The 25,157-nt window shown below is 45.8% G+C and overlaps 1 protein-coding gene across 4 annotated transcripts in view; it reads left to right on the forward strand.

Annotated features, from left to right (window-relative positions):
• The window catches only part of LOC119460621 (MFS-type transporter SLC18B1), a 49,144-nt gene that overhangs the window by 9,494 nt on the left and 14,493 nt on the right, over window positions 1-25,157 (forward strand). Inside the window, exons 1-6 of one of the 4 annotated variants that reach the window (XM_049673101.1) lie at window positions 5,990-6,090; window positions 12,044-12,351; window positions 16,892-16,987; window positions 19,212-19,285; window positions 20,306-20,453; window positions 24,728-24,796. In XM_049673101.1, coding sequence (XP_049529058.1) covers window positions 12,100-12,351; window positions 16,892-16,987; window positions 19,212-19,285; window positions 20,306-20,453; window positions 24,728-24,796 — 639 coding nt within the window. In that variant the 5' untranslated portion in view covers window positions 5,990-6,090; window positions 12,044-12,099. Of the gene's footprint in view, window positions 1-5,989; window positions 6,091-11,814; window positions 11,981-12,025; window positions 12,352-16,891; window positions 16,988-19,211; window positions 19,286-20,305; window positions 20,454-24,727; window positions 24,797-25,157 lie in introns of those variants that run through there. The other 3 variants (XM_049673102.1, XM_037721652.2, XM_049673103.1) reach the window with 3 other exon arrangements.

Genomic DNA, 25,157 nt, shown 5'->3' on the forward strand with positions numbered 1-25,157 from the left:
CGAAACATAGGACGAACGGTTTTTCGTTTCGCCTAGCCATATACAGCTTTCGCTGTAAAACTCCCGATACAGCTTGCTGTAGCTCAATCATCATCAGCCTATATTTATGTCGACTGCAGGACGAAGGACTCTCCCTGCGACCTCCAATTACCCCTGTCTTGCGCTAGCTGATTCCAACTTGCGCCTGCAAATTTCCTAACTTCATCACCCCACATAGTTTTCTGCCCTCTTCGACTGCGCTTAATTCCCTTCTCTTGGTATCCATTCTGTAACTCTATAATGGTCCACCGGTTATCCATCGTACGCATTACATGGCCTGCCCAGCTCCATTTTTTACTCCTAATGTCAACTAGAATATCGGATATCCCTGTTTGCTCTCTGATCCACACCGCCCTCTTCCTGTCTCTTAACGTTAGGCCTAACATTTTTCGTTCCATCGCTCTGTGTGCGGTTCTTATCTTGTTCTCGTGCTTCTTCGTTAGCCTGCAAGTTTCTGCCGCATATGTTAGCACCGGTAGAATGCACTGATTGTACACTTTTCTTTTCAATGACAGTGGTAAGCGCCCAGTCACAATTTGGCAATGCCTGCCGTATACATGCACTCAAACCTAATTTTATTCTTCTGTGAATTTCATTATCATGATCAGGGTCCCCTGTGAGTAATTGACCTCGATAAACGTACTCCTTTACAAACTCTAGAGCCTGACTGGCGATCCTGAATTCTTGTTCCCTTTCCAGGCTATTGAACATTACCTTTGTCTTCTGCATATTAATCTTCAACCCCACTGTTCAATCTTCAATTAAGCTTCAACGCCACTGGAAACTGAACCTGGCAACGTTCAACACGCGCACCCTCTCGAGTGAGGCTAGCCTAGCAGGGATGTTTGAGGAATTATCACGAATTGACGGTGACAAGAACTTTATTGCTCCTGAAAAACTGGCCAGGGCGAGCCGAAGGCTCCCTCAGGTCAAGTCGGTGGCTCCGCCCACGATGGCACCGGGAGGCGAAATCCCGTTGCGATGTCGTGGGCCCTCTGGACTGCCTGGAGTTGGATGTGGTGGTGGTCGCTTCTTACGAACTCCTCCCACTGTTCCTTTGTGGCAAGTATAGAGTTTTCTATGGCTGGGCACAGCCAGAGCATATGATCGAAAGAGCACGAATCGGCTCCGCCTTTGGGGCACGACTGCGGGAAGGGTGGGTCTATCCTGGTAAGGGACTGCGGAGTGGTGTACGTGCGGGTTTGTAACATTCTGAGCGTGCTAGCTTGTGGTTTATTTAGTTTTGGGTGAGGAGGAGAGAACCACCTCCTTTCCAAGCGGTAGTGTGAGACGATTTCGTGAAAGGTGCACAATGGGTCTTTCTGGATGCAAGCCTCGTTACGAGGAGGACCGTTGACGGCTGCGCGGGTCATGAAATCACGCGCCAGCCGGTGAGCCCGTTCGTTGGGGCTGCAGCCGTGTACAGTGCTGACTAACGACCACGTCCTCTGCTACAGAGGTCTTCCAGATAAGAGGGAATTCGGAGTAGGATTTGTAGTCCATAAGGACAAAGCGGGCAACATTGATGAATTCTACAGCATTAATGAGAGGGTAGCAGTCGTCGTAATAAAGCTAAATATCACGCATTTCCCGGGATATTATTGGCCTTAGTGAGGTTAGAAGGACTGGTGAGGCATATATAGTGCTGACTAACGACCACGTCCTCTGCTACAGAGGTCTTCCAGATAAGAGAGAATTTGGAGTAAGGAAGGAAGGAAGCAAGAGAAAGGCAGAAGGCAGGGAGGTTAACCAGAATAACGTCTGGTTGGCTACCCTACACCGGGGGAATGGGAAGAGGGAACACAAAGATGACAGGGAGAGAGAGGAGGGAAGGAAAGAAGGGAAATGAGCGGTTAGTTCGCTGACGCGTGTGTTAGTGCACTAATAGTCACAGACTTTGACACAAGCCCGTCGTCCTCAAGAAGCACAGAAGTGCCTTCACCGCTTTATGGGCCGACGAGTGATGGGGGCGGTGTTTCAGCAGCACCCGCACGGAAAGCGTCCGATTGTCCAGTTTTTTTAGCGCGTTAGCAAGTTCTTGTCTTTCTTGGGTATATCGTGGACAGTGGCACAGCAGGTGGTCAATAGTTTCGTCGGTGCCGCAGACCTCGCATGCTGCACTGTCGGTCACTCCAATTAATGTAGAGTATGCCTTTGTTAAGGCAACTCCTAACCAAAGGCGACAGAGAAGCGAAGCTTCACGTCGAGGAAGTCGGAATGGAGGTCGGAGTTGCAGTGAGGGGTTTAATTGATGCAGTCGTGTAAGTCGTAAGTTTGGAGAGTTCCACTCGGTCAGTGAGAGACTGCGTGCCAGGTGTCGAAGCTGCCTTGCGGCGTCTGTCCGCGAAAGTGGAATTGGAACGCTGAGCTCTTCTTGGTGGGATGTGAGAGCAGCGTTATCTGCGGAATCATTGCCACTGATTCCACAATGACCAGGTACCCATTGAAATACAACCTCGTGGCCTTTTTGTTAGACGTGATGGTGAAGTTTCACGGTTTCGTATGTCAACTGTTCATGACAGCCGCGTCGGAGAACTGACTGCATGCACTGTAATGCCGGTTTTGAGTCTGAAAACACAGCCCATTTTGTAGGTCTTTCAGAATCAATGAATTCAAGTGCACGACGCAGAGCCGTTAGTTCTGCCGCCGTTGAGGTCGTGACATGCGATGTCTTGAACCGCAGTGTTATTCCTCGCGTTGGTATAACCACCGCACCACCAGAACTAGACGACGTAGTCGATCCATCGGTATAGATGTGCACGTGGTTGCTGTACTTTTCATGTAAGCTCAGTTGTTTTAGAGCAGGGGCCGGTACATCTGACTTCTTCTGTAGTCCTGGAATCGTTATATGTACTTGTGGACGGCTCAAACACCACGGAGGAAGCACTGGCTTGGCCGCAGGTGCGTATGCTGAAGTAAACGATGCACGATGTGCACTGACAGTAGCGCTAAATGTCGAGCAGGTCCTTTCAGCAGTGAGTCTCGCCAGGTGGTGGGAAGGGGTCCTAGCATAGTGTCTGAGATGCGTACGCATTGTCTCAACGGTAATGTGCGTCGTGATTGGGTAATCCTGGGCAATGGCAATGGTTTCAGCCATTGACGCACTGCGTGGTAGGTCAAGAGATATCTTAAGGGCTTGGGCTTGAATGCTTTGAATCGTACGGAGGTTAGTCTTGCAGGTGTTGGATATTGCAGGTAGGCTGTACCGCAGGAATCCAACGACCAACACCATGTACAGCTGTAACATACCGTGTATGGATACTCCCCAACTTTTTCCTGCAAGGAACCTGAACAGGTGACAGATAGCAGACAGCCGCTTTTTCACGTAATTCACGTGCGGAGTTCAAGACAGGTCTCTGTCAATTACGACTCCCAGGAACCTGTGACTTCTGCTGTATGGTATAAATTGTCTGTTAATTGATATCCCGTAAGCAGCCATTGGCTTTCTGGTGAATGCCACCATTGCGCGCTTTCCACATGAAATTTCAAGTCAGAATTCGGAGTAGGATTTCTAGTCCATAAGGACATAGCGGGCAACATTGATGAATTCTACAGCATTAATGAGAGGGTAGCAGTCGTCGTAATAAAGCTGAATAGGAGGTATAGAATGAATGTTGTACGAGCCTACGCCCCAACCTCCAGTCACGATGATGAAGAAATAGAACAGTTTTATGAAGATGTTGAATTAGCAATGAGAAAGGTGCAAACTCAGTATGCTGTAGTCATGGGCGACTTCAATGCAAAAGTGGGTAAAAAGCAAGCTGGTGAGCAAGCAGTTGGCAACTACGGCATCGATTCTAGGAACGCTAGAGGAGAGATGATGGTAGAATTCGCGGAAAGGGATAGGCTGCGAATAATGAATACATTCTTCAGGAAGCGCAGCAACAGGAAGTGGACCTGGAAAAGCCCTAATGGAGAAACAAGGAATGAAATAGATTTCATACTCTGCCAATCCCAGCATAGTGCAGGATGTAGAAGTGTTAGGTAGGGTAAAGTGCAGTGACCATAGGCCAGTGAGGTCTAGAATTTCTCTCAATTTGAAGAGAGAATGAGTAAAATTAGTGAAGAAGAAACAGGCCAACCTAGACGCAGTAAGGGCAAAAGCAGACCAATTCAGGCTGGTGCTCGCAAACAAATATGCAGCTTTATAACAGAAAGATGAAGATAGCATAGAGGTAATGAATGAAACCGTAACTAGGCTGATCTCAGAAGCAGCAATTGCAGTGGGATGTAAGGCACCAAGGCAACCAGTAGGTAAGCTCTCCCAAGTAACAAATGTCCCAATAAAGAAACAACTAAGCATGAAAGTGTCAACATCAAGAGATCAGATAGAATTCGCTGAACTTTCAAAACTGATCAACAAGAAGAAAGTAAGAGATATTTGAAATTTAGGAAGCAGTAAAATATGGACGAAGCATGAAATGGGTGAGGAGAAAACTTGGCATAGGACAAAGCAAGAGAGAGAGAGAGAGAGATAAATGAGATGGGAAATGCAGGGAGGTTAACCGGAAGGTAGATATTCAGTTTGCTACCCTGCACTGGGGAAGGGGTAAGGGGAGACAGAAAGATAAAGAAAAATGCATACACATAGAAAGAGAGGGAGATCAGAAAAACACACACACCCACGCACACGCACGCACACACGCACGCACGCACGCACACACACACACACACACACACACACACACACACACACACACACACACACACACACACACACACACACACACACACACACACACACACACACACACACACACACACACACACACACACACACACACACACACACACACACACACACACACACACACACACACACACACACACACACACACACACACACACACACACACACACACACACACACACACACACACACTTGTCCGCTTGTCCGGAGGAACCTCAGCAGCGCGCCTCACAAGGCAAGATGTATGCACTGAAAGATAGGCAGGGAAATATCAGCAATTTCGATGACATAGTAAAAGCAGCGGAAGAACATTATACCGACCTGTACAGTTCCCAGAGCAGCCAAGCTACTTTCATTCTAAGTATGAACAGGTTACAGAGGTTCCTTCTATAACTAGCGATGAAGTTAGAAGGGCCTTACAAGACAAGGCCCGGGGAGAAGCGGCTGGAGAAGATGGACTAACAGGCGATTTAATAAAAGACGGAAGAGATATCATGCTTGAAAAGATTGCGGCCCTTCATACGCAATGTCTCACGGCTTCATGTATACCAGAGAACTGGAAGAATGCCAACATATAATAATCCATAAGAAGGGAAACGTTAGAGAATTTGAAATATTATTAGGCTTGAATATCTCGGGAAATATCTACAAAGACTCCACAGCTACATTGGTGCTCCACAAGAAAAATAGAAAGTAACCTATCAAGAAAGGAGTCAGGCAAAGAGACACAATCTCTCCGATGCTATTCACTGCATGCTTAGAAGAAGTGTTCAAGCTCTTAGACTGGGAAGGCTCAGGAGTGAGGGTCAACGGTAAATATCTCAGCAACCTTCGGTTTGCAGATGACATTGTCCTGTTCAGCAACAATAGGGACGAATGCATCGCATGTACAAAAGGAGTTTTGTATGTCATTCCTCTGTAATGAATATGTTGGACAAACGACGGCTGCGTTAATGTTCGGCTTAGCATGGGTCATCTGTACAAAGTGTTACGCCGCTACATCTTCCTGTACATTGCAAATCATGTGGCTGTGGTCCTATCTTTACTTCGATTATCTTCAAACACGCAAGCCAGATGGAAAGAGAAATAGCAGAAGCATACAAGCATAAATAATAGGAGAGGGGGGGGGGAGATTGTTAAAAAATTGCAAGGGTGTACATACGATTCGTCGCGTACATGGGATGAACATATAGAGACAGGTTCCGCTGACATTTGCTGAAAATAGTATTTTTTACCAATGTGACAGACAGACAGACAGACAGAAACTTTATTTCGTCCTAAGGACTACTTTGTCGTAGTCGCGGGCCGCACCCGCACCGGGGGTGGAAGACCGGGATCTTTCTTTTGTTTTACCTCAATTGGTAAGTTGTTGCGCATTTTATGCCGATAAATTCCTCTAACCTCTGGCCATATATATTTCTTGTCGGCGATATATTGAAGTTGGCAAAAGTTTTATTTCGTGTTGGATGAGCTGGCATACGTAATGCTGATACATGAAACGGATGATTGTCTGGTATTATGTTATTAACGCATTCGACCATATTTATTTTTCCATGTCTTTTATTGTGTGTGTGAGAGAGAGCGAGAGAGACACTTGGTCACGTTCTAGAACGTATCTATGATAAGTTCAAGCGCGTGATAAGCGCATGATAGCTGTTGGCAGTGTTGCACTGACGGCCGTAATAGGGGTTCCCCGCTTCCCCCGAATAATAAACCCTCGTAAAGAGGCTGTACAGTTATGCGGTCTGTACTGGTCTCGACCGCACTGCTCCTCCTGGACGGAGTATATGATATTAAATCTCGAATATGAATCATCATCATCATCATCATCATCATCAGCCTATATTTATGTCCACTGCAGGACGAAGGCCTCACCCTGCGATCTCCAATTACCCCTGTCTTGCGCTTGCGTATTCCAACTTGCGCCTGCGAATTTCCTAACCTCATCATCCCACCTGACTTTCTGCCGTCCTCGACTGCGCTTCCCTTCTCTTGGTATCCATTCTGTAACCCTAATGGTCCACCGGTTATCCATCCTACGCATTACATGGCCTGCCCAGCTCCATTTCTTCCGCTTAATGTCAACTAGAATATCGTCTACCCCCGTTTGTTCTCTGATCCACACCGCTCTCTTCCTGTCTCTTAACGTTACTCCTAAGATTTTTCGTTCCATTGCTCTTTGTGCGGTCCTTAACTTGTTCTCGAGCTTCTTTGTTAACCTCCAAGTTTCTGCCCCGTATATTAGCACCGGTAGAATGCAATGATTGTACACTTTTCTTTTCAACGACAGTGGTAAGCTCCCAGTCAGGATTTGGCAATGCCTGCCGTATGCACTCCAACCCAATTTTATTCTTCTGTAAATTTCTTTCTCATGATCAGGGTCCCCTGTGAGTAATTGACCTAGATAAACATATTCCTTTACAGACTCTAGAGGCTGACTGGCGATCCTGAATTCTTGTTCCCTTGCCAGGCTATTGAACATTATCTTTGTCTTCTGCATATTCATCTTCAACCCAATTGAATATGAATAGGCACGCGCAAACAAGATACCTAATGATATCATGGCATTTCTGGCGGAACAATTGCAGAGAAACTAAACCGTGATAACGGTCAGTAACTCCTAGATAGCAAGACTAGCGACTCGCCAGTTTGTGGGAATTATTATTATTTGATTTGTAAACATATACACAGGAAAGAGAAAGCGAGGAGCAATGCTGGCAACTGCCACCAGAAGGGGTACAACACCTGCCTGCTCTTCAGAAAGGAGAAGACAAATATAGAAATGAAAGATAGGAAGGAGGGGAGGAAAGAGGAAAGAAAGAGCGAGATGACGAATCTCAAAGAATAAACTACAACATACAGTGGGGCCCGTCCCTGCAGGTCAAGCCACTAAAGAATGTGAAATAAATGTTGCTGGGTTACAAACGTGCCCCTAAGTTCGTTGCTTCTAGAAAAGTAAGGAGAGCGCGATGAGCTTGATCACGTCGGGACGCACAAAGACTGGGATATAAACATTCGTCTAGTGTCGCACACCGCATGCCAAGGCGATGATAGTCCCTCACTAGCGATACACGTTGCGCACTGAAAGCGGGACACTCCAATATCAGGTGCTGAAGTGTCTCGCAGCCACCGCAAGACGTACACAATGGACTAATCACACGTCCTTGTCTGTATAAACGTTCGCGCACGTTCACACAGCCAACCCTAGCTTAGCTTGAGTAGTTGCGCTCTAGCGTGATGAGGCAAGTCCTCGACGTCGAACACATCGGCGGGAACGTTCCATTTGCGACGCGCTGGTCTGGATGTTGCTAGAGTAGGTGGCGACGAATCAGCAGACGAGCGTCATCAAGCTTGCACAAAATTTCAGGGCAAGCACAGTCGTTATGAGTGCAAGTTGAAGCCAGCCGATCAGCCTCTTCATTTCCGGCGATCCCCACGTGCGAAGGTATCGATTGAGCAACGAGAGATACCCCACGTGATAAAATTTTGTTGGCAGAGTCAGTAATGCTGCGCCCAATTGGGCAATCAACCTGACTGCGTTGTAATCTGCTAAGTGCAGTGCGGGAGTTCGTAAATATGACAATCTTCGGTGTGGTTAACTCCTCCTGCACATATTTGAGTGCAACATTAATTGCTGCTAGCTCCGCAGTTGCTGACGAAGCTGGATGGGGTATATGAAATATTCGTCGTACTTGAGTCGAAGGGCAGAAAAAAACTGCAGAGGCGCCTTGACCGTCGCTGTGTACAGGTGCATCTTTAAAAAGTTGAAGGTAGTCTGGAAATCTGTCGAGCATGTGCGACTGAGTCAATTGGAATTGTGGGAAGCAGGGCTTCGGAGACAATGCTAGCGAGGTTAGGACCGAGTTCATCGCTAATCGAATGCACAGGCTGTTCTGTGCTTCAATAATGGATCTTCGGTGCCGGAGCGCTCATGGTGCCATAGCCGTATATAATCGTTGTTGACAACATGTACACATATATAGGGCCGCACATGAATAGCGCAACGATATAAATTTGCAGATAGCGATGTAGTATTGTTGCATGACAATAACATTGCTGATAGTTTATCAGTGGCACTGTAGTCAGCGTTTCCGCGTCGCTTCAATACCCTAATCGGCGGTCTTTATCGCTCCCTCATAGGATTTTTTTCGTTTAATAATTGTTGTTGAATCATATTATCCCACTTAGTCACTATATTCCCGATCTTCCGCGGCAGTTGATTGGCTATCACGCTTTGCTGTTTAGCACGAGGACGCGTTATCGATTCCCAGCCATGACTGCCGCATTGTGATAGCAGCTGAATGCAAAAATTTAACGGTTGTGTATACCGGGTTTTAGTCAATCTCAAACCCTTCGCAACGCCATCTTTCACATATTCTGTATTGCTTTGGGACACTGAGCACCGTAACTGTTCAGTTTATATAACGTATCCGTATATTTTCGCTGAACGCACGGGGACCTGTGTTTCTTGAAGCACCATCCATATAAACGAGGAGGCAGGGGGTTGGACATGCATAAATGAAGCCTGAGAATATATGCCACGCATTTTATCACAGTCGTTCACTTATGCATACTGCAACAGTGTTTAGAGTTTCAGAAAAACACAGATAGAGGCCTTTGGTTTGAAATGCGTAAGCATTTCTATGCTTACCCAACGAGAAAACACGTCCGTCCCGTAAGACGAATCGCTAGAAATAAATGAATGTATTAAACAAAATGCAATAATATATAAAACAAAATGTAAAATGTTTTAATGTATGCCCTTACCATTGCATATATATATATATATATATATATATATATATATATATATATATATATATATATATATATATATATACAGGGTGTTTCAGCGAACACTTTCCAAATTTATTTAAGGTTGCCTGTGGCAGATAGCTCAATTCTAGTTAATTCGCTGGTCTACTCGAAGAGGCGGACATCACTTGCACAAAAATTGAAATGCATAATCGACTCATTAACATAATTTCACTAATTAAGTTTTTAAATAATTACCTGATGGCGCATATTGCAATTTACAAATTGTAGCCATAGAGTTCGCGAGGCTGATCCACTTAGAATTAATTCTTAGGATGACACCAGTTTCAAGATATCAATACCCGAACTTTGCGGAGAAATGCATTGGCGTTCCAGTTAATTTTGAGCTTCAATGCATGAAGGGACGTTTTGTTAAGAACCTAACTGGAACCGTTAAGAACCGAGCCCCCCACCCCGGGAAAACTCCGGAGGGGGCTCGAGCTCCGGAGCCCCCCGTAGTCGGCGCCTATGGCCCGTAATATTCTGCGCAGCTGGTGGAAACAAATTGATTCCAAGCGAGCGCGTTGAGGCCACCGCAGGAAGAACGGGTGGGTTGAGGCGTATCTATCTCGTTCTTCTTGTCTGAAGAGACTTTGGCTTGGGAAAGCTGCCAATGAACTGTTCATGCATGCGCTAAAGTGAAGTCAATGTGACCGTTTCAAACGCAATCGCTGTAATAGACTTAGCGCCGTTCATTTCTACCCATGTGTTATGGCGCGGATGGTCGTGAGTTTTGTGATTGATAGAAAACAATGTGTAACGAGTTGGTCAAGAAAGAGAGAAAAAAAAAGAAGTTTATTCCTGACAATATAGAATACGTCATTAGGCGCTATACGAAATATGCTAGAATATGACAGCGTTGCGTTTCGATGGGGGCGAAATACAAGAACGCTCGTGTACTTGGATTCAGATGCACATAAAAGAACCCCAGGTGGTCAAAATTAATGCGGAGTTCCCTACTACGACGTGCCTCGTATTAAGATCGTGGTTTTGCCACTTGAAACGCCAGAATTTAGTTAGGGTATAACCAGTCCACCGTTCGTTTCTACTTCTTCATTCATCGCTTGTGACCAGCCCATCGGGGTCATACCGTATACAGAGCGGCGCTCGGACCACAGACGATGCGCGAAAGGAAGTTGAAGATATTGTTACATTTTCGTTGCCCGTATTTCCCTTTATTATGCTTGTATGAAGGCATATACCTTTAGAGCCTCTCGAAAATAAGCAACGACTTGGTCTAAGAGATTACGCTCATTCATTTTAGTAAGATCCCGCTACCGCGGCGAAAATACACAAGCTCTCCAACAATCCGCTGCCTCACTTTAAATGGTGCTCAAAGTATCGGACACGTTATCACTAGCAGTTTTAGCGTCTATATTCAGCCGATGCAAAACTCCTGTCTCATATTTTTGTCTCGCCGAGGCCGGATCTTCGGAGGCAGCCTGCGCCATTTGCGCTCTTCCATTGTGATTCTTAAGCACCTGTGTCTAGACGGCTCCTTGTCAGCTGCAATATCTCGCTCTCAACAGCTGTTTCTCGGCGTATTACTGAAGAACGCGAGCGTGTATGCGTTTTTAATGTGGGGAAGCAACATAAGAATGCCTCCACGAAAATGCAGGTAACATGGCTCAACCGTTCTAGTGCTCTATCACAGCAAATTATTTTGAAGTACGCCTCAATTTATGCTTGGAAATTTTTTTCGATACGGGGAGATGTTACACGACCGACTCCTGTTGTCCACAGTGAATGCTCTCCGTCAACTCTAGAAATGTTCTCGCACAATCCAAGATTACATCTACATACAGAACAAGCACTGCATAATTAAGGGAAAATAATTAGAGTAAAAAATGGCACGCACATGAAATGCTGTAGCCTCTTCCATTAGAGCCGTAGTATGAACCATTAACAAATCGTTTCGTTTACACAATCCTCTTGCTGAGAAAAATTCTCGTGACGCGTTTCAGTATAGAAACGCGTCGTGCTCCTTGTCGGTGTTAAACGGCTCCTTTGTGATCTGGACGTCAAGTGCCCCTATCTATTTTACTCTCTTAAGCGTCTTTGACATGCTCTGATCTCGCAAACCGACTAGGTGGGTTGTATGGTCTGGCGCGGCTGAACGCGACAGATTTCAGATACTCCGACTTGGAGGAGGGCTGCTCAAGTCAGTAGCAAGGGCATGCTGCGAATAACAATCGCGCAGCATGTGCTTCAGATGCTTATGTTTCGCTATTGTCTGTCCAACATAGCGCCTTTTCGAAAGATTTATAGCTAGTCCCAATCTCGCCGCGACCGTCACATCTGCCGTGCGAGACCAGTTCTGCTATTACTTTGGCGGGGAATCGCAGACATTTCACAGCTCGCAACACGGGCTTTCAATCGCACCCAAGTGTGCAATGAAGTCGATATAAAGAAGGCGTGATTCTTGTTTCGCACGAGGTACAGACTCCTACGGCACAAGTTCGTGGCGCAGCTTGTCAAAAGGTATTTATGCAACCGCAGAGCCACCGTTGTCGCCACTTCTGGGGCTCCGGCCCGCCTGACACCCGCTTGCGGCCATGTCCCTCGAGCGAGGAGTTGACGCCTTCGGGTCGACCAACAGCGACATCCGGTGGGACTACGAAAGCGGCGCTGCGCTGTCGGATAGCGGCGACGCAGGTGAGCCTCTCATTCAAGGAAGCGACGGCGGCGCCATGCGTCGCTCTCTGTGGGTCCGTCTCAGGAAGCGCGCCTGGATCGTGCCGGTGATTTACACGCACTTCTGGGCGGCGGCCGTCATGTCGCTCGTGGCACCTTTCTTTCCGCCGCTCGTGAGTATGCCAACATGCTCTTCTATAGCGCCGGCGAAGTGATGGCTTACAATGTCGGTACGTGCATGTTCGTTGTGCGACAACACAGCCAGGAAAGGTCGATGCTGCTGTTAGCCGCCGTTCACGTGCAAGTAAGGCACGTTGGGCTCTAACCATGCAGAGCTCTGGTGGTGCCACGGTAATAAGGCGGGCAACGTGGTCAGTGTTGAAGCGGCAGTGAAATAGAAGAGAGACATTACAACTAAATATGGCGAGTAGCTAAAGTAATGCCAATTTTCGTACCACGCACCCGCTCTATCCTCTAAACTCTAGACCCATTTAATTGACTTGCACCTTCTCCAAGCTCCTTGAACACGTCATACGCACCCAGATCATTAATTATCTCGGAGTTCACAACATCATATTTAAATATCAGCACGGTTTTAGCAAGGGGTTTCCTTGTGACACTTAGCTTGCTGGAATTACTAACGACTTATTTAATTTAATAGACGCCGGGAATTCAAGTCGACGCTTTGTTTCTCAATTTTTCCAAGGCGTTTTTTTTTTTTTTTTTGATCGGACCCCCTACCATAGACTACTACTCAAGTTATCTCATATCAATATTCCCCGTCAGGTTTTAGCATAGATTAAAGACTTCCTCTTACCTCACGTTGAGTTCACCTCTGTTAATGGTTCTAACTCTTCAATGGCTCAAGTCATATCTGGTGTACCCCAGGGGAGCGTGCGTGGTCCCCTGCTCTTTCTAATATTAATAATAATTTACCTAATTGTGTATCTTCCCAAATTAGACAGTTCGCTGACGGCTGTGTTTTGTACCGAGACATTAAAAGTGACACTGACCACCCATCCTTACAAACTAACCTCGATTCAATTAACCCTTGATGTTCATCGTAGATAATGACCCTAAACCACTCTAAGACAAAGCTCTTCTTTACAATAATTTTTTTTTTTTTGCCGCATCCCAACCACATAGACTCTTAGTGACATAACAGTTGAGACAGCTTCCACTTACAAATATTTAGGAGTTCACCTTCAGTCCGTCTTAAACTGGAACTATCACATTGATTTGATTCTAGCAGCTGCTAACCATTCTCTTGTCCTCTTAAGACGTATCCTTCAACATGATACTGCGCAGGTGCGTAAACTTGCTTATATTACCTTAATCCGATCGAAAATCGAGTAGGCTTCAGCCATATGATCATAGATAACATCGAATCCCTGCAGAACCAGGCTGCTCGTTTCGTGTTTGTTTTTTTAACTCACGTTTTACTAGTGTCACGGCGTTAAAAGCTCGTGCAGGTCTTGATAACCTTTCCCATCGTGGAAAACTTGCTCGCTTAACTTTTTTTCACAAAGTTCACCATCGTCCCTTGCTTCATGACGATTTTTTTCACTCACCCTCAGCCGTCTTTTCACGTCATGACCATCCTTTCAAGATGAAATGCATCACATGCCGCACTTCAACTTTTGTGAAATCGTTCATTACAATTTCATGTCTCCTACAATAGCAACTGAAATGAATGCGACAAATTTTCATGAACTTCTAAAAAAAAAGAAGAAAGTGAAGCACAGTTTTCTATTCTAGTTCTGCTTCGTTCACCGCAATGTGTTTGATTTTTTTCCGCACCGTTTATTATGTTGCGTTTTTTTCATTATGTTTCCTTGAGTGTTTTTGTTCCGCCACATTCTGATTCTTGTTGCGCATTCATTTATTGCGCTTGTCTTGTTTGCCATGTAATATTTGCCTCCTCCCTATGTAATATCCTCGTTGTGAGGGCCATTAGGGGTTGGCTGGCTGGCTCTCCCGTAATCGAGAGTAGATGTAAGCATGAAATGGCTACCCTATGGCGTCTTTTGCTGCCTGTGGTGCCGCCGCCTCCAACCGCTTTTCTTCTTCCAACAGTGCAGCGCGCTCAGCGTCTGTCGCTACTTTTTCTTCTTGCCGCGGACTGCTCACGACTCGCGGACCGCTGGCGTTCAAAAGAGCGCAGGCAACCTCTCTACCTGCCTTTTGAACGTCGCTGTTGGAAATGACAAATAAAACTTCAGCGTACTAGAAGTTACAGCTTGAGTAATATTGTCAACAAACATTAGGAAGAAATCGGACGCAATATTTTTTTTACCTTGTTTAGGAAGTACCTAGCGTATGTAATGCGGTCCTGTACTAAGGATTGAGGGCCAGAGACCGCATTTTCCTAACTTTTGACTGGTTGCCCGGCTAATCTCGTTTTGTTCTCGCAGCGATGCGCGGATGTTCTCCTTTGAGTGCCCGGGTGCATGTTCTCGTTTGTGTTCCCAGATAACTTCTCTGGCTTGTGGCTTAAGGCCACTTGAAGATCGCTGACAACGGGAGCTAAACGCATTTTAGGCTTAGAAATGTAAAGTTTTCGCGCTTGTGATACACGATTGTCTGCGAGGGTGCTGTCTTCATACAGCGCACAGTCGATCATTCTCCCAGCCGATCATAGTCACAGTTGATTTACTTGACGCGGAGCAACCGCTGACATTCCGCCTCTTCGCTTTCTAGCGTGTAACAGTCTCGATGCCTTCGTCTTCGCAAGTGGCGTCGCTCTATAGGGCGACTATACAGCTTGGTGTGATCGCTATCAGCTTGACTCCAAGAGCTGTTACTCTTCCTTGGCATGACTGCCGCAGACGCTGGCAGGTCTGGACGGCGCCTGACTGATTTCATTTCCATCGCCGAAGAAAGTAGCAGCGTCTCCCTGAAACAAATAGAGAAATTTTTTTAAGATTGCTAAGAGGCAAAACAGTGACGTTTATCAACAGCCACTTCATCGTCTTATCGTCTTCTCCATCGCCTATTAGGATACACATATCAAGCATCTGGTATCAATGCATGCATAAGCGATCTTCTTTTAAATTTCAGAATGTTAAGAAAGAAACGGCGAGAGTGGAATGTACAGAAAGTATAGAATGATGTACAGTACCATTGATAGTGAAAGATAACATTTAAATGTAGCGAATATTTTTTTCTGTGCGTGGTAATGCATGGATATTATTGGTGCTTTTCAACATACTTGCTTATGCGCAAACTTTTGGATATTCGAATTTCTCACCACCATTAATATGTGCGCTCTACCGCCGCTGTCTTCGGAACTGAATATAAAAATTTGCTTTCGTTCTTAGTTAAGATACAAGGCAGCTACGGTGATAGCTGCGCGTTGCGATAATCTGAACTAGGTCCTTGCGAAACTAAGTGGTCTATTTTGTTATTTTGGTAAACGATTTAACTAATGTTTTTGAGCGGATGTTCCTCCCCCTCCACCTTTAAATTTTTTCACCGCGAAATCTGAAGCCACAGCTATATGCAGCGCACTTATGTGCTTTATTTAAACGTTAGGCAGCGTGACTATCAAATTTGAGTTTGGTTGGACACGCCTTTCAGCTTTTCTTTTGGTAATCATTCCAAGAAAGTTCCATGATCGCTCTCATTTTCTCCATAATTAGAGTCTCAACCATTTTTACACTTAATATTGCGGCTACTGATGTGGTCGACAATGTCCTCTCCAAATATCGATGAAAATGCACTTTATTTAATTAATTAATTATGGGGTTTTACGTGCCAAATCCACGATCTGATTATGAGGCACGCCGTAGTGGGGTACTCCGGAAATTTGGACCACCTGGGGTTCTTTAACGTGCACCTAAATCTAAGTACACGGGTGTTTTCGCATTTCGCCCCCATCGAAATGCAGCCGCCGTGGCCGGGATTCGATCCCGCGACCTCGTGCTTAGCAGCCAAACACCATAGCCACTGAGCAACCACGGCGGGTGAAAATGCACTGAGAGAAATACAATGTAATTTCAGGGGATACTGTGCATGACAAAAGTGAAGTATGGGCAAAATTTAAGTTGTATGGGGTAATTATGGTCATTGCGGGAAATTACCGCAGTTATGTCCATTGCACTTTGGAGCTCTCAACATTACATCATTGCGAACCTGTGGGGCGTGTCGGTATGAAAACTGGTCGGAATAAATTGTGTCTTCGGAGAAACATACAGAACATTTGTTGAAGTTGTGGATGCTCTGGGTGTACCGTATAAAATCTGGCTAATTCTGGTTCGTCTTGATCCTGTCACGAGGGATTAAAACGCTTGCCATTTGCGAGTACTTCGAGTATCGGGGCAAAACTCCGTGGGAATAAATTATGATGGGAGCAACGTGCTAGCAAAATTAAAAAGTTGTGGGGGCCTTGCAGGCACCGTATCAAATTTTCAAATTGGCCCTCCTGTCTACTTCCTCCGTTTATCTGCCCGTCGCGGAGATTAAGTAGCTACGACATTTTGCATCTCGCCACCAGACCGCGGACTCAATCACTGGCTGAGGCCACTGCACTTCTATGAAACCAGAATGCAAAGATGTCTGTGTGTTGAAGAGCATTAGATGGACAAAGTTTATCTGGAGCCACCACTTCGGGGTCTTAGTCCAGGTGTAGCACAAGGATATGAAACCCTTTTGTATCCATTAAGCGCCGATCGAAGGGGAAGAAATAGTACTGTTGTCCGTTTCATTTTGCAGGCGGACTCCAGAGGTATACCAGCGTGGAAATATGGCTTTTTTTTCTCAACCATGAAACTTACGATGCTTCCAGGAGCTGTGATAGCCGAAAAATTGGTGAGTTCATTCATTCATTCATTCATTCATTCATTCATTCATTCATTCATTCATTCATTCATTCATCCCTCCATTCATCCATCCATTCACGTGTTCAGAAACACCCCTGTACCTGCATTATTCCAACGTATTTGCTGGTCACAAAGCAAAAGCAATAGTCGTCTCATAATGAAACCACAAATGAGTACACATCACGAATAAATGAGTACACATCACTTTCTACTCCGGCGGCGGCTGCTGCTTACGGCGCGTACGCGCGGCCGCCGTATCTTGGCAGCGATCTGCGACGTGCACAAAGTGCGCCCAGTGCCGGTAGCTTTATATACGCTGTGCTTCCGACGTTTATTTCACGTTGAAGCGAAACACAGCACGAAGGTCAATTCGCTCGTTGCTTCTGCCGCGCTTCCTGGCTGCAGCGTTTTTACAGCGAGTTTCCGCGGTCATCAAGCGAGATGTGTTCATGTTCACCTGTGCGCGCATGACACCGTGCTTGTTAATTTAGTTAGTAATCGAATGTTTGCAAGTTTATAAGGACGATAAGACTAATATCCTTACTTAGTATAGCTGTCTACTAATTTACTATCGCAATCGATGCTTCGCCTTTCGGACGAAACTGCGACGTTTCCTATTAAATGCGAAGCATTTCTTGGCGAACATTGGCAACTTTGACAGTATCTATCTATATATCGATCTATCTATCGATCTATATATATATAGCCGCCTACGCCTTCTTGCTTTCATGGTCGTCTCGTTAATTTGGTATTTACCAAAATTGGCATACTATGATAAGAGTGTATGACAAACATAAATTATAGGTCATGACATGTGTGCCATGTAGGTAATGAAACAGCTCCCTACGTCTTGGTGCTCTCATGGTTGTATCGTTAACTTGGTAGGTACCAAAATTGGCATAGCATGATGAATATAAATGATAGGTCATGACATGAATGTCATGAGATGCGTGTCTTGTAGGTCATAAAACATCCGCTTAAAATCACAATGACCTAGCGAAAAAACGTTAACACTCAAAAACCACTGAAATGGGTTCGAACGTGGATACTAAGTGAAGGAAACACTAAAGGATGACGCCAGAAGTCAAGCCATCAGCATAACTCAGCAAAAATGGCAATGACTCAGCGAAAAACATTTAACACTCGAAAGCCAATAGAATGGGTTCTGACGTGGGTACTAAGTGAAGGAAACACTAAAGGATAGTGGTAGAAGTCATGTTCATGAGCATGAGCATGACTCAGCAGAAATGACAATGCCTCAACAAAAGAAAATAACACTCAAAAACCACTGAATTGTGTTTGGACGTGAGTACTAAGTGAAGGAAACACTAAAGGATAGTGGTAGAAGCCATAGCCATGAGCATGACTCATCAGAAATGACGACTCAGCGAAAAAAGATTAACACTTAAAAACCAATGGAATGGGTTCGGGAGTGGTAGTAAGTGAAGGAAAAGGCTAAAGGTTAACGGTTGCAGTCATGGTCATGAGCATGACTAAGGCTTTCGCCTTAAGGTCTCTTAGGTGTAGCTAAAAGGACTCCTGAGGACTCATGACATGCGTGTCATGTAGGTCATGAAACAGCCGCCTTGCGTCTTGGCGCTCTCATGGTCGTTTCGCCAACTTGGTAGGCTCCCCCCCGCACACTGCTTCGCATAACATCGATTCCTACAGGGTGTGGGATCTGCCGGCTTTTTTTCATCAATAAATGTTTATTCCTCCTCCTCCAGCGAGACGCGCACCGAACGAGCGACCGACAGCCGCCCCTCTTCCTCCCTCCTCTTCCTCTCCACCACTCGCTTGCCCGATAGCACGTGCCCTTTCTGTCGCCTTCCCGCGACGAACGAATGAGCAAGCTAACGAGTGACAGTGCGCCCCACCTCCTTCCCTCCCCGACACGCGGTTACGTGAGATCTCACGCACGACGTCATCCCCCTATCCACTCCTCCCCCCGCCCCCCTTCGCAACTAGGTTGCCCGAGAGCACGCGCCCTTTCTTTCTGACCACTTCCTCGCCTTCCCTACTCTGAGTTCTACCAACGCGTTGGTCCGACGACCGTCGTACCACCGATCCACCACGAAAAAGGCCGAAAGAACCAAAGAAAGCTATTCGCTTTAACGTTTCGGTCATCAAACAACACCCAATAAAACAGAATCATAGACTTCTGGCTGCCTGCCCTCCCCGTCTGATTTTTTTTTTTTTTTTTTTTGACACAGATCTCGGGTGTCTCCGCCAGGGCTGGCTACCTAGGTGGACAAGTAACCACATCATTATTCTGTATCATATGCGGGTAAGACAACCAATTATTTTTACTTACTTTTATCTACGTAGTATTTCTTACCGCTATCATAAAGATGGAAAGGGAAGGGCAACACGCCCAAGAAAATGGTGTATTCAATAAAACTCGCTTGGTGCGTCGTGGCAGTGGGTGGGGGATAATTAATTGAAAGGTCCCAATTTAAGGAATTATATCTACGTATAGTATGCAGTCGGTTGAATATCGGCTGGTCTTTAGCAATTACTTGTGAGAGCGGTGGCAAGGTGAAAACGCGTGGATTTTATTGTATGGTAATAAGAAAATTCACGCAGAACCTCCGCAGAACATTGATGCCTTCAGGTAGCGTGTGTGGGTTTATTGACCAGTTGCCATCACCCAAAAAGATCACGTACTCGTGACGCCTGCGGCAGAAAGGATGTTCCACATCCGCCGCTAAGGTTTGTGAGTGGTGGCACTGGCTAACACTCCCAGGGTTACTTCTAGTTGTAAAACATAAGTACCCGGAAAGCGGATGGGAAAGCGGCGCCGCGGTAGCTCAATGGTGAGAGCATCGCACGCGTAATACGAAGACGTGGGATCGTTCCCCACCTGCGGCAAGTGGTTTTTTCATCCACTTTCATTTCCATTAATTTATCATTTCTTTAATTCAATTAGTAAGTACAAGTAATTTCCCCTATGTTATCCTTGGTATCTATGTTTGTTGGCTTCCTTTGATGTCTTTGTAACGTGTAATACAAGACTGACCCGCTACGACGGTATGTGTGAAGTCACCAGTAACACCCATTGCTTGCGAGTAAAAGTAAGAGTAAGAGTCACGTTATTTTAGTAGATGTCCTCTATCCCTGTTCGCTGTTCTCATAGCACCAACGAACTGGTTGTTGTGGCACAGCAATGTTTCTCTCTTTAAAGCACTACCCTAAAATTTAAGTAGAGTGGATGTGCTTCCGCGAGCGACGCTGGATACAGCCGAAGCACGGCTGTATTCCAAGCCAAGTACGAGGGCCCAACTCTTACAGAGCAGTTTCCACGCAGCCTTCTCTACTGGATAAAGAGTGGCAACCTACTGTTGGGCGTCTCTCTGCTCATGGCAGCTTTCGGCGGCTGCTGTAACACAGTCTACAGCGTTTGCTTGTACACTCTACTTACCTCAAGATTTCAAGACGACGGCGGTATGCTCATCGTGAGTACGCTTTCCTTTCCTAGCCTGCGAGAGATACGCGAAGGTCGAGATTCCGCCGCATAATCTATTGGCCTACATCAGTTAATCACGATAGATGCATTCTGCCTTGTTCGAACAAACTTTCACTTCTGAAAGAGAGGCATGGTAGGGAGGTTAACTGTAGTGTATTCTTTTTGCTTCCCTCTGATGTGGTCAAGAGAACTGGAAAGCAACGGAAAGAAGGAAGACACTGGCAATGGGCACTCACATATACCCGGCAATCACAGTAGTAGTTTCAGAACCTTGTGAGCTTATGAGCGACAAGGTCAGTGTTCATATATGATCTTAGATAGTAGTAGTCGTCTAAATGTCTTAAGAAAGCGAAAAGCGATAGTGTCTGTACATTAATCAGGCACAGTTTTATAGCTGGCCGATGATCTCCTTGCAACCGCAAACGCCGCGGGCAGCGCTATAAGTCATTCAGATGAAATTATAGTAGGCATATATAGCGTACTCAAGAGTCATGAGGGAGGAAGTCGCCGAATACTGCACTAGGGAGGCGAATTCCTGTTCTGGTGAGGGAGTGCCTTTGTTGAAGCTTCCTAATTTGGTTGCAGCTGGATTAGTATAGCCCCACTAGCTCTCGGCATTTTTTTTTTCTTTTTGCCGGTGTCAGGCACCACTCCATGCCTGAAGATGTGGTGGTCTAGAGGAGGATTCGAACTTACGACCTTCATATTAGAAGCCCGGTGTTCTACATCGCTCCACGCCACCACCATTTGACATTAAGAGAAAAAAAATGGAGCTGGGACGACCAACTCTGGGCTACCCAGCAGGCCTACGAAGCGGCGAAGAGGCAAGGCCTAGGCGTCCCATCGTGGGAGGCCTAGGCCCAGCCGACTAAACTGCTGGTTCTAAATAAAGTTCTCTCTCTCTCTCTCTCTCTCTCTCTCTCTCTCTCTGGGCAGGTCATGTAATGCGTAGGGTAGAAAACTGATGGACTATTAGAGTAACAGAATGGTTGCCAAGAGAAGGGAAGCGCAGTCGAGGATGGCAGAAAACTAGGTGGGGTGGTGAAATTAGGAAATTTGCAGGTAGAAATTGGAATCAGCTAGCGCAAGACAGGGGTAACTGGAGACCGCAAGGAGAGGCCTTCGTCCTGCACTAGAGTGGACATAAAAATTAGGCTGATGATGATGATGATAGCTCACTGATGGCTCGTGCACAAGGACACGAATACTGCTATTGCCTGACACCTTGTAGAGCTAGAGCTTCTGAGACACTAACATTGTTTGTTCACGGCTACTTAATTTCTTGACAAATAGATGAAATTAAGGATCCGAGTGACAACGTTTGACACTTCGGCGAAATGACTATTTCATTTAGTAGATGGTAGCACCTCGTTGTTGGTGGGTGTTCAGCATTTTATTTTATTGCGATATCAATTATATGGACACTCAAAGAGGATTTCTGCCGTCACCGTGATGTTCCGTATGACGTCAACGGCGATGAAATCGTCGCCGATGATGATAAGTGGTTCTTGAGGGAAAGGGAAAGGTTGGCGCTATCTTCTGCATCGTCGCCGCACGCCGGACGCTGTATGTGCGAGTGAAAGAGCGCGAGGGACGCGCGCTTTCACGGGGAGCGAACGCACGGCGGAGAACAAACACGCGTTCTGAGCCGTGCTCTCTGAAGGGCTGCAGAATTAAGCGTCTCTTTCCTCCTTTACAATTACTATATATATATATATATATATATATATATATATATATATATAGAGAGAGAGAGAGAGAGAGAGAGAGAGAGAGCACAAACGCGACTTCTTCCGTCACGCGAAACGCCCAGGGAGGGAGGGAGGGAGGGGAGGGGAGGCGACGTTTAGCTGCGGCACCAAATGCGTATTTATGTAAAAACGTTGCGAGGCGAGAAGGTGGGAAAGACTTCCGACGCTGCTCGACGAGTTTCCCGTTCTGATCTCATCGAAAACCTCTGAGCCGCCCCCAGAGGCCCTGGCAACAGTCACCAACGCGACCAAAACGGCAATGGCGTCGACAACAGTTTTGCGTGTTGCTGGTGCTGCTGTAGGTCCAAGTTTACGCAGCTGATAAAACTATTATCCTTACTCCGTATAGCTCTCTACTAAGTTGCTATCGCATTTGATGCTTCGCCTTTCGGGTGAAACTGCGACTTGCACTCGTTAAGAAAAATTGTCACAACAATGCATTCAATTCCTGTAATATCAGGCAGCCTAGCAACACTCAATGTTTCTTGGAAGAGAATTGCAACGCCGCCATCACGGGAATCCCTGTCATGTCTGTAAATAGGTTCTTAGGAAATCAACAAAAAAAAAATTCAAAGTGTAGCGCTTACATGAGATGATCAGGAGAGCTAAAATCCCATATATTTGTAGCCAGTTCCGTCTTGGGACTTGCTTTTGTCTGATTTTGCTCGCGTGGCAACTCGAATTTTTTGTATCCGTTTGTGGCCTTGGAGCGGGGAGGGCCAGTAGAATTGGCCAGCGCCAGCAAACCTAACTTACCGGCGCCGAGTAAACACCTGCTTCCTGAAGAGTGTGTTCGCCTTCTTAAAACCTCCGGCCCTGTACAGAATGAACGCACTTCCGGGTTCTCCTTTCAGATTTTATTATTGTTTTCTTTCTCGTGTGTGAGGTGCGGGCGGAAAGGGGGAGAAGGGAAGGGGGGAATATGTGAAAGCGTGCGATCGCTCGCGCGCGTCAGGCAGTGGCCGCGGCAAAATTTGGCAGCGCCTTCACCCTGGAAATTATCGAAGACGGTGATGCGATTAGCATTATATGATGTCTGTGTAATGGTGATGATACTTTGTATATCTAATGATGATTATTATGATTATTCTGAGATTCTGTCACACAGATGTTGCAGTCCTGTGAATTGGAAACACTAGAAACACGAAGGAAAAGGAATCGGCTCAAAGTGTTTTTCAGGATACTACATGGTCACTTGAAAATTAACAAAGATGAGTACGTGCAACTCCCAGGGAAACGAAGCAGTCGTGTCAATCACCAATATGTTTTGAGACCATACTTTGCTCACACTGATGTGTTCCGCTATTCTTTTTTCCCCGCCGTGATTGAACTTTGGAATGCGTTACCAAGCTTTGTGGCAAATGCCAGTGATGTTTGTGAATTTGAAAAATCGTTAAACACGTATTTCTGTGATTTCGCTTCTACTTGATGTACCTGTATATATATGATTTGTCTGTATTTAAAACCCTCCCTGTAAGAACCCTCAACAGAGGGTTGACAGTATGATTAAAATAAATTACTTTATTCCAATGCCATAACCCCATGCCATCGTGAAACTTTGACCATATCAGCAGACACACGAGGTGGAAAACTCGCTGCCAACCACAGTGCCGAATGATACCCCGGCACAGTATGTATTTCTGTAATCACTGCACCACAGTTGAAACTTTGTAGCAACCCCCACTATCCCTAGTATCCGGGCTGCAACTTCGTTGCAATGACTCTCTCTCAAGTGGCCGCGCTCGACAATGAGGTGTCTGTTACGTATAGGTCTCTATCGCTTAAATATATTTGAGGCTACATACCCCTTGAGCCACCTTGCATGTCCATTCTGGGGACAAATGTCCTTCGTTAGCATTCCTACCTTTCCCTATTTGTTTGTCTTCCTTGTCATTCCGAGGGATTGGCCATGAATGGGCCCTTACCAATATCGCATACGTAGTGCCTAAGTTGTCTGTTCGGCCGCATGCCCATGGCACAAACTTAATGACCCAAGTGGCCAGGCAGCAGCCAGCACGCAAGTTGTCTATTCGGGCACATACGTGGTCGCCCAAGGTAGGTATGTTGGGTCGCTGGGTACGTGGAATACATACCGCAAACTGAGTGAAGTTCCCTAAGAATGCTTATCGCATTAATTGCAGCATTTACTGGTAAACGCATGTCTAAGCACAATTTGGTAAACCGCGAGCTTTTGTACCACTGTTTTTTTTTTTTTCTTCTACTCGAATGAGTGCAAAGATGGCAACGGGAGGCGACACACATGGCGCTATTCGTCGTACAAATGTGACAGAAGGAATAACCACGTGGACAATAAAGTTCAGCAACATGGGATCGTTAGCACCACGTTTATTTGTTTCTTTTTTTTTTTCGTGCATCGCTTGTCAAGTACGCATTGCGTGATCGAACATAATATTTCACCGCTGTTAACACCTAAAAGATTGAAGCTAGTGAACGGTCTCTAAAATCCGCGATAGCAAGATCAGAAGCCTTGTTCAGCGGGTTATAATTTCAGGGCCTGATGGAATGCCTCTGGGGAGCAGGCACGTTGGTTGGATCGTCCATCGGCGGGGCTCTCATTGACGTAAGTATTACCACAGAGACGCATCGGTCAAAGGCTCAGCAAGGAACAGTTCAAGATATCGGGAGGAAATGTCGGGAGCGTAACCAGCTGTAAAAAGAGGTTAAGCGGAATTCTTTGCTCAACTTATCTGATTGTTAATCTTCTATATCTTGAAAAGTAGTAGAAGTATGATCGCACAAGAATCAGCCGAGGAATTGTTCAAAATAAGTAAAGGTGAACAATGCGTCAGCCTACTGTAACACTACCAGAGTGAATATAAATTTTCGAGCTGTCATTTTTACACCTGCTGTTATGATACTGAATCCAAGGTGGTGTGCGCATATCCTGTTATAAATGTACGCTCTGTTTAAATAAAGATGTA

Source organism: Dermacentor silvarum, chromosome 8, assembly GCF_013339745.2.
Source record: "Dermacentor silvarum isolate Dsil-2018 chromosome 8, BIME_Dsil_1.4, whole genome shotgun sequence".
NCBI classification, from domain to species: Eukaryota; Metazoa; Arthropoda; class Arachnida; order Ixodida; family Ixodidae; genus Dermacentor; species Dermacentor silvarum.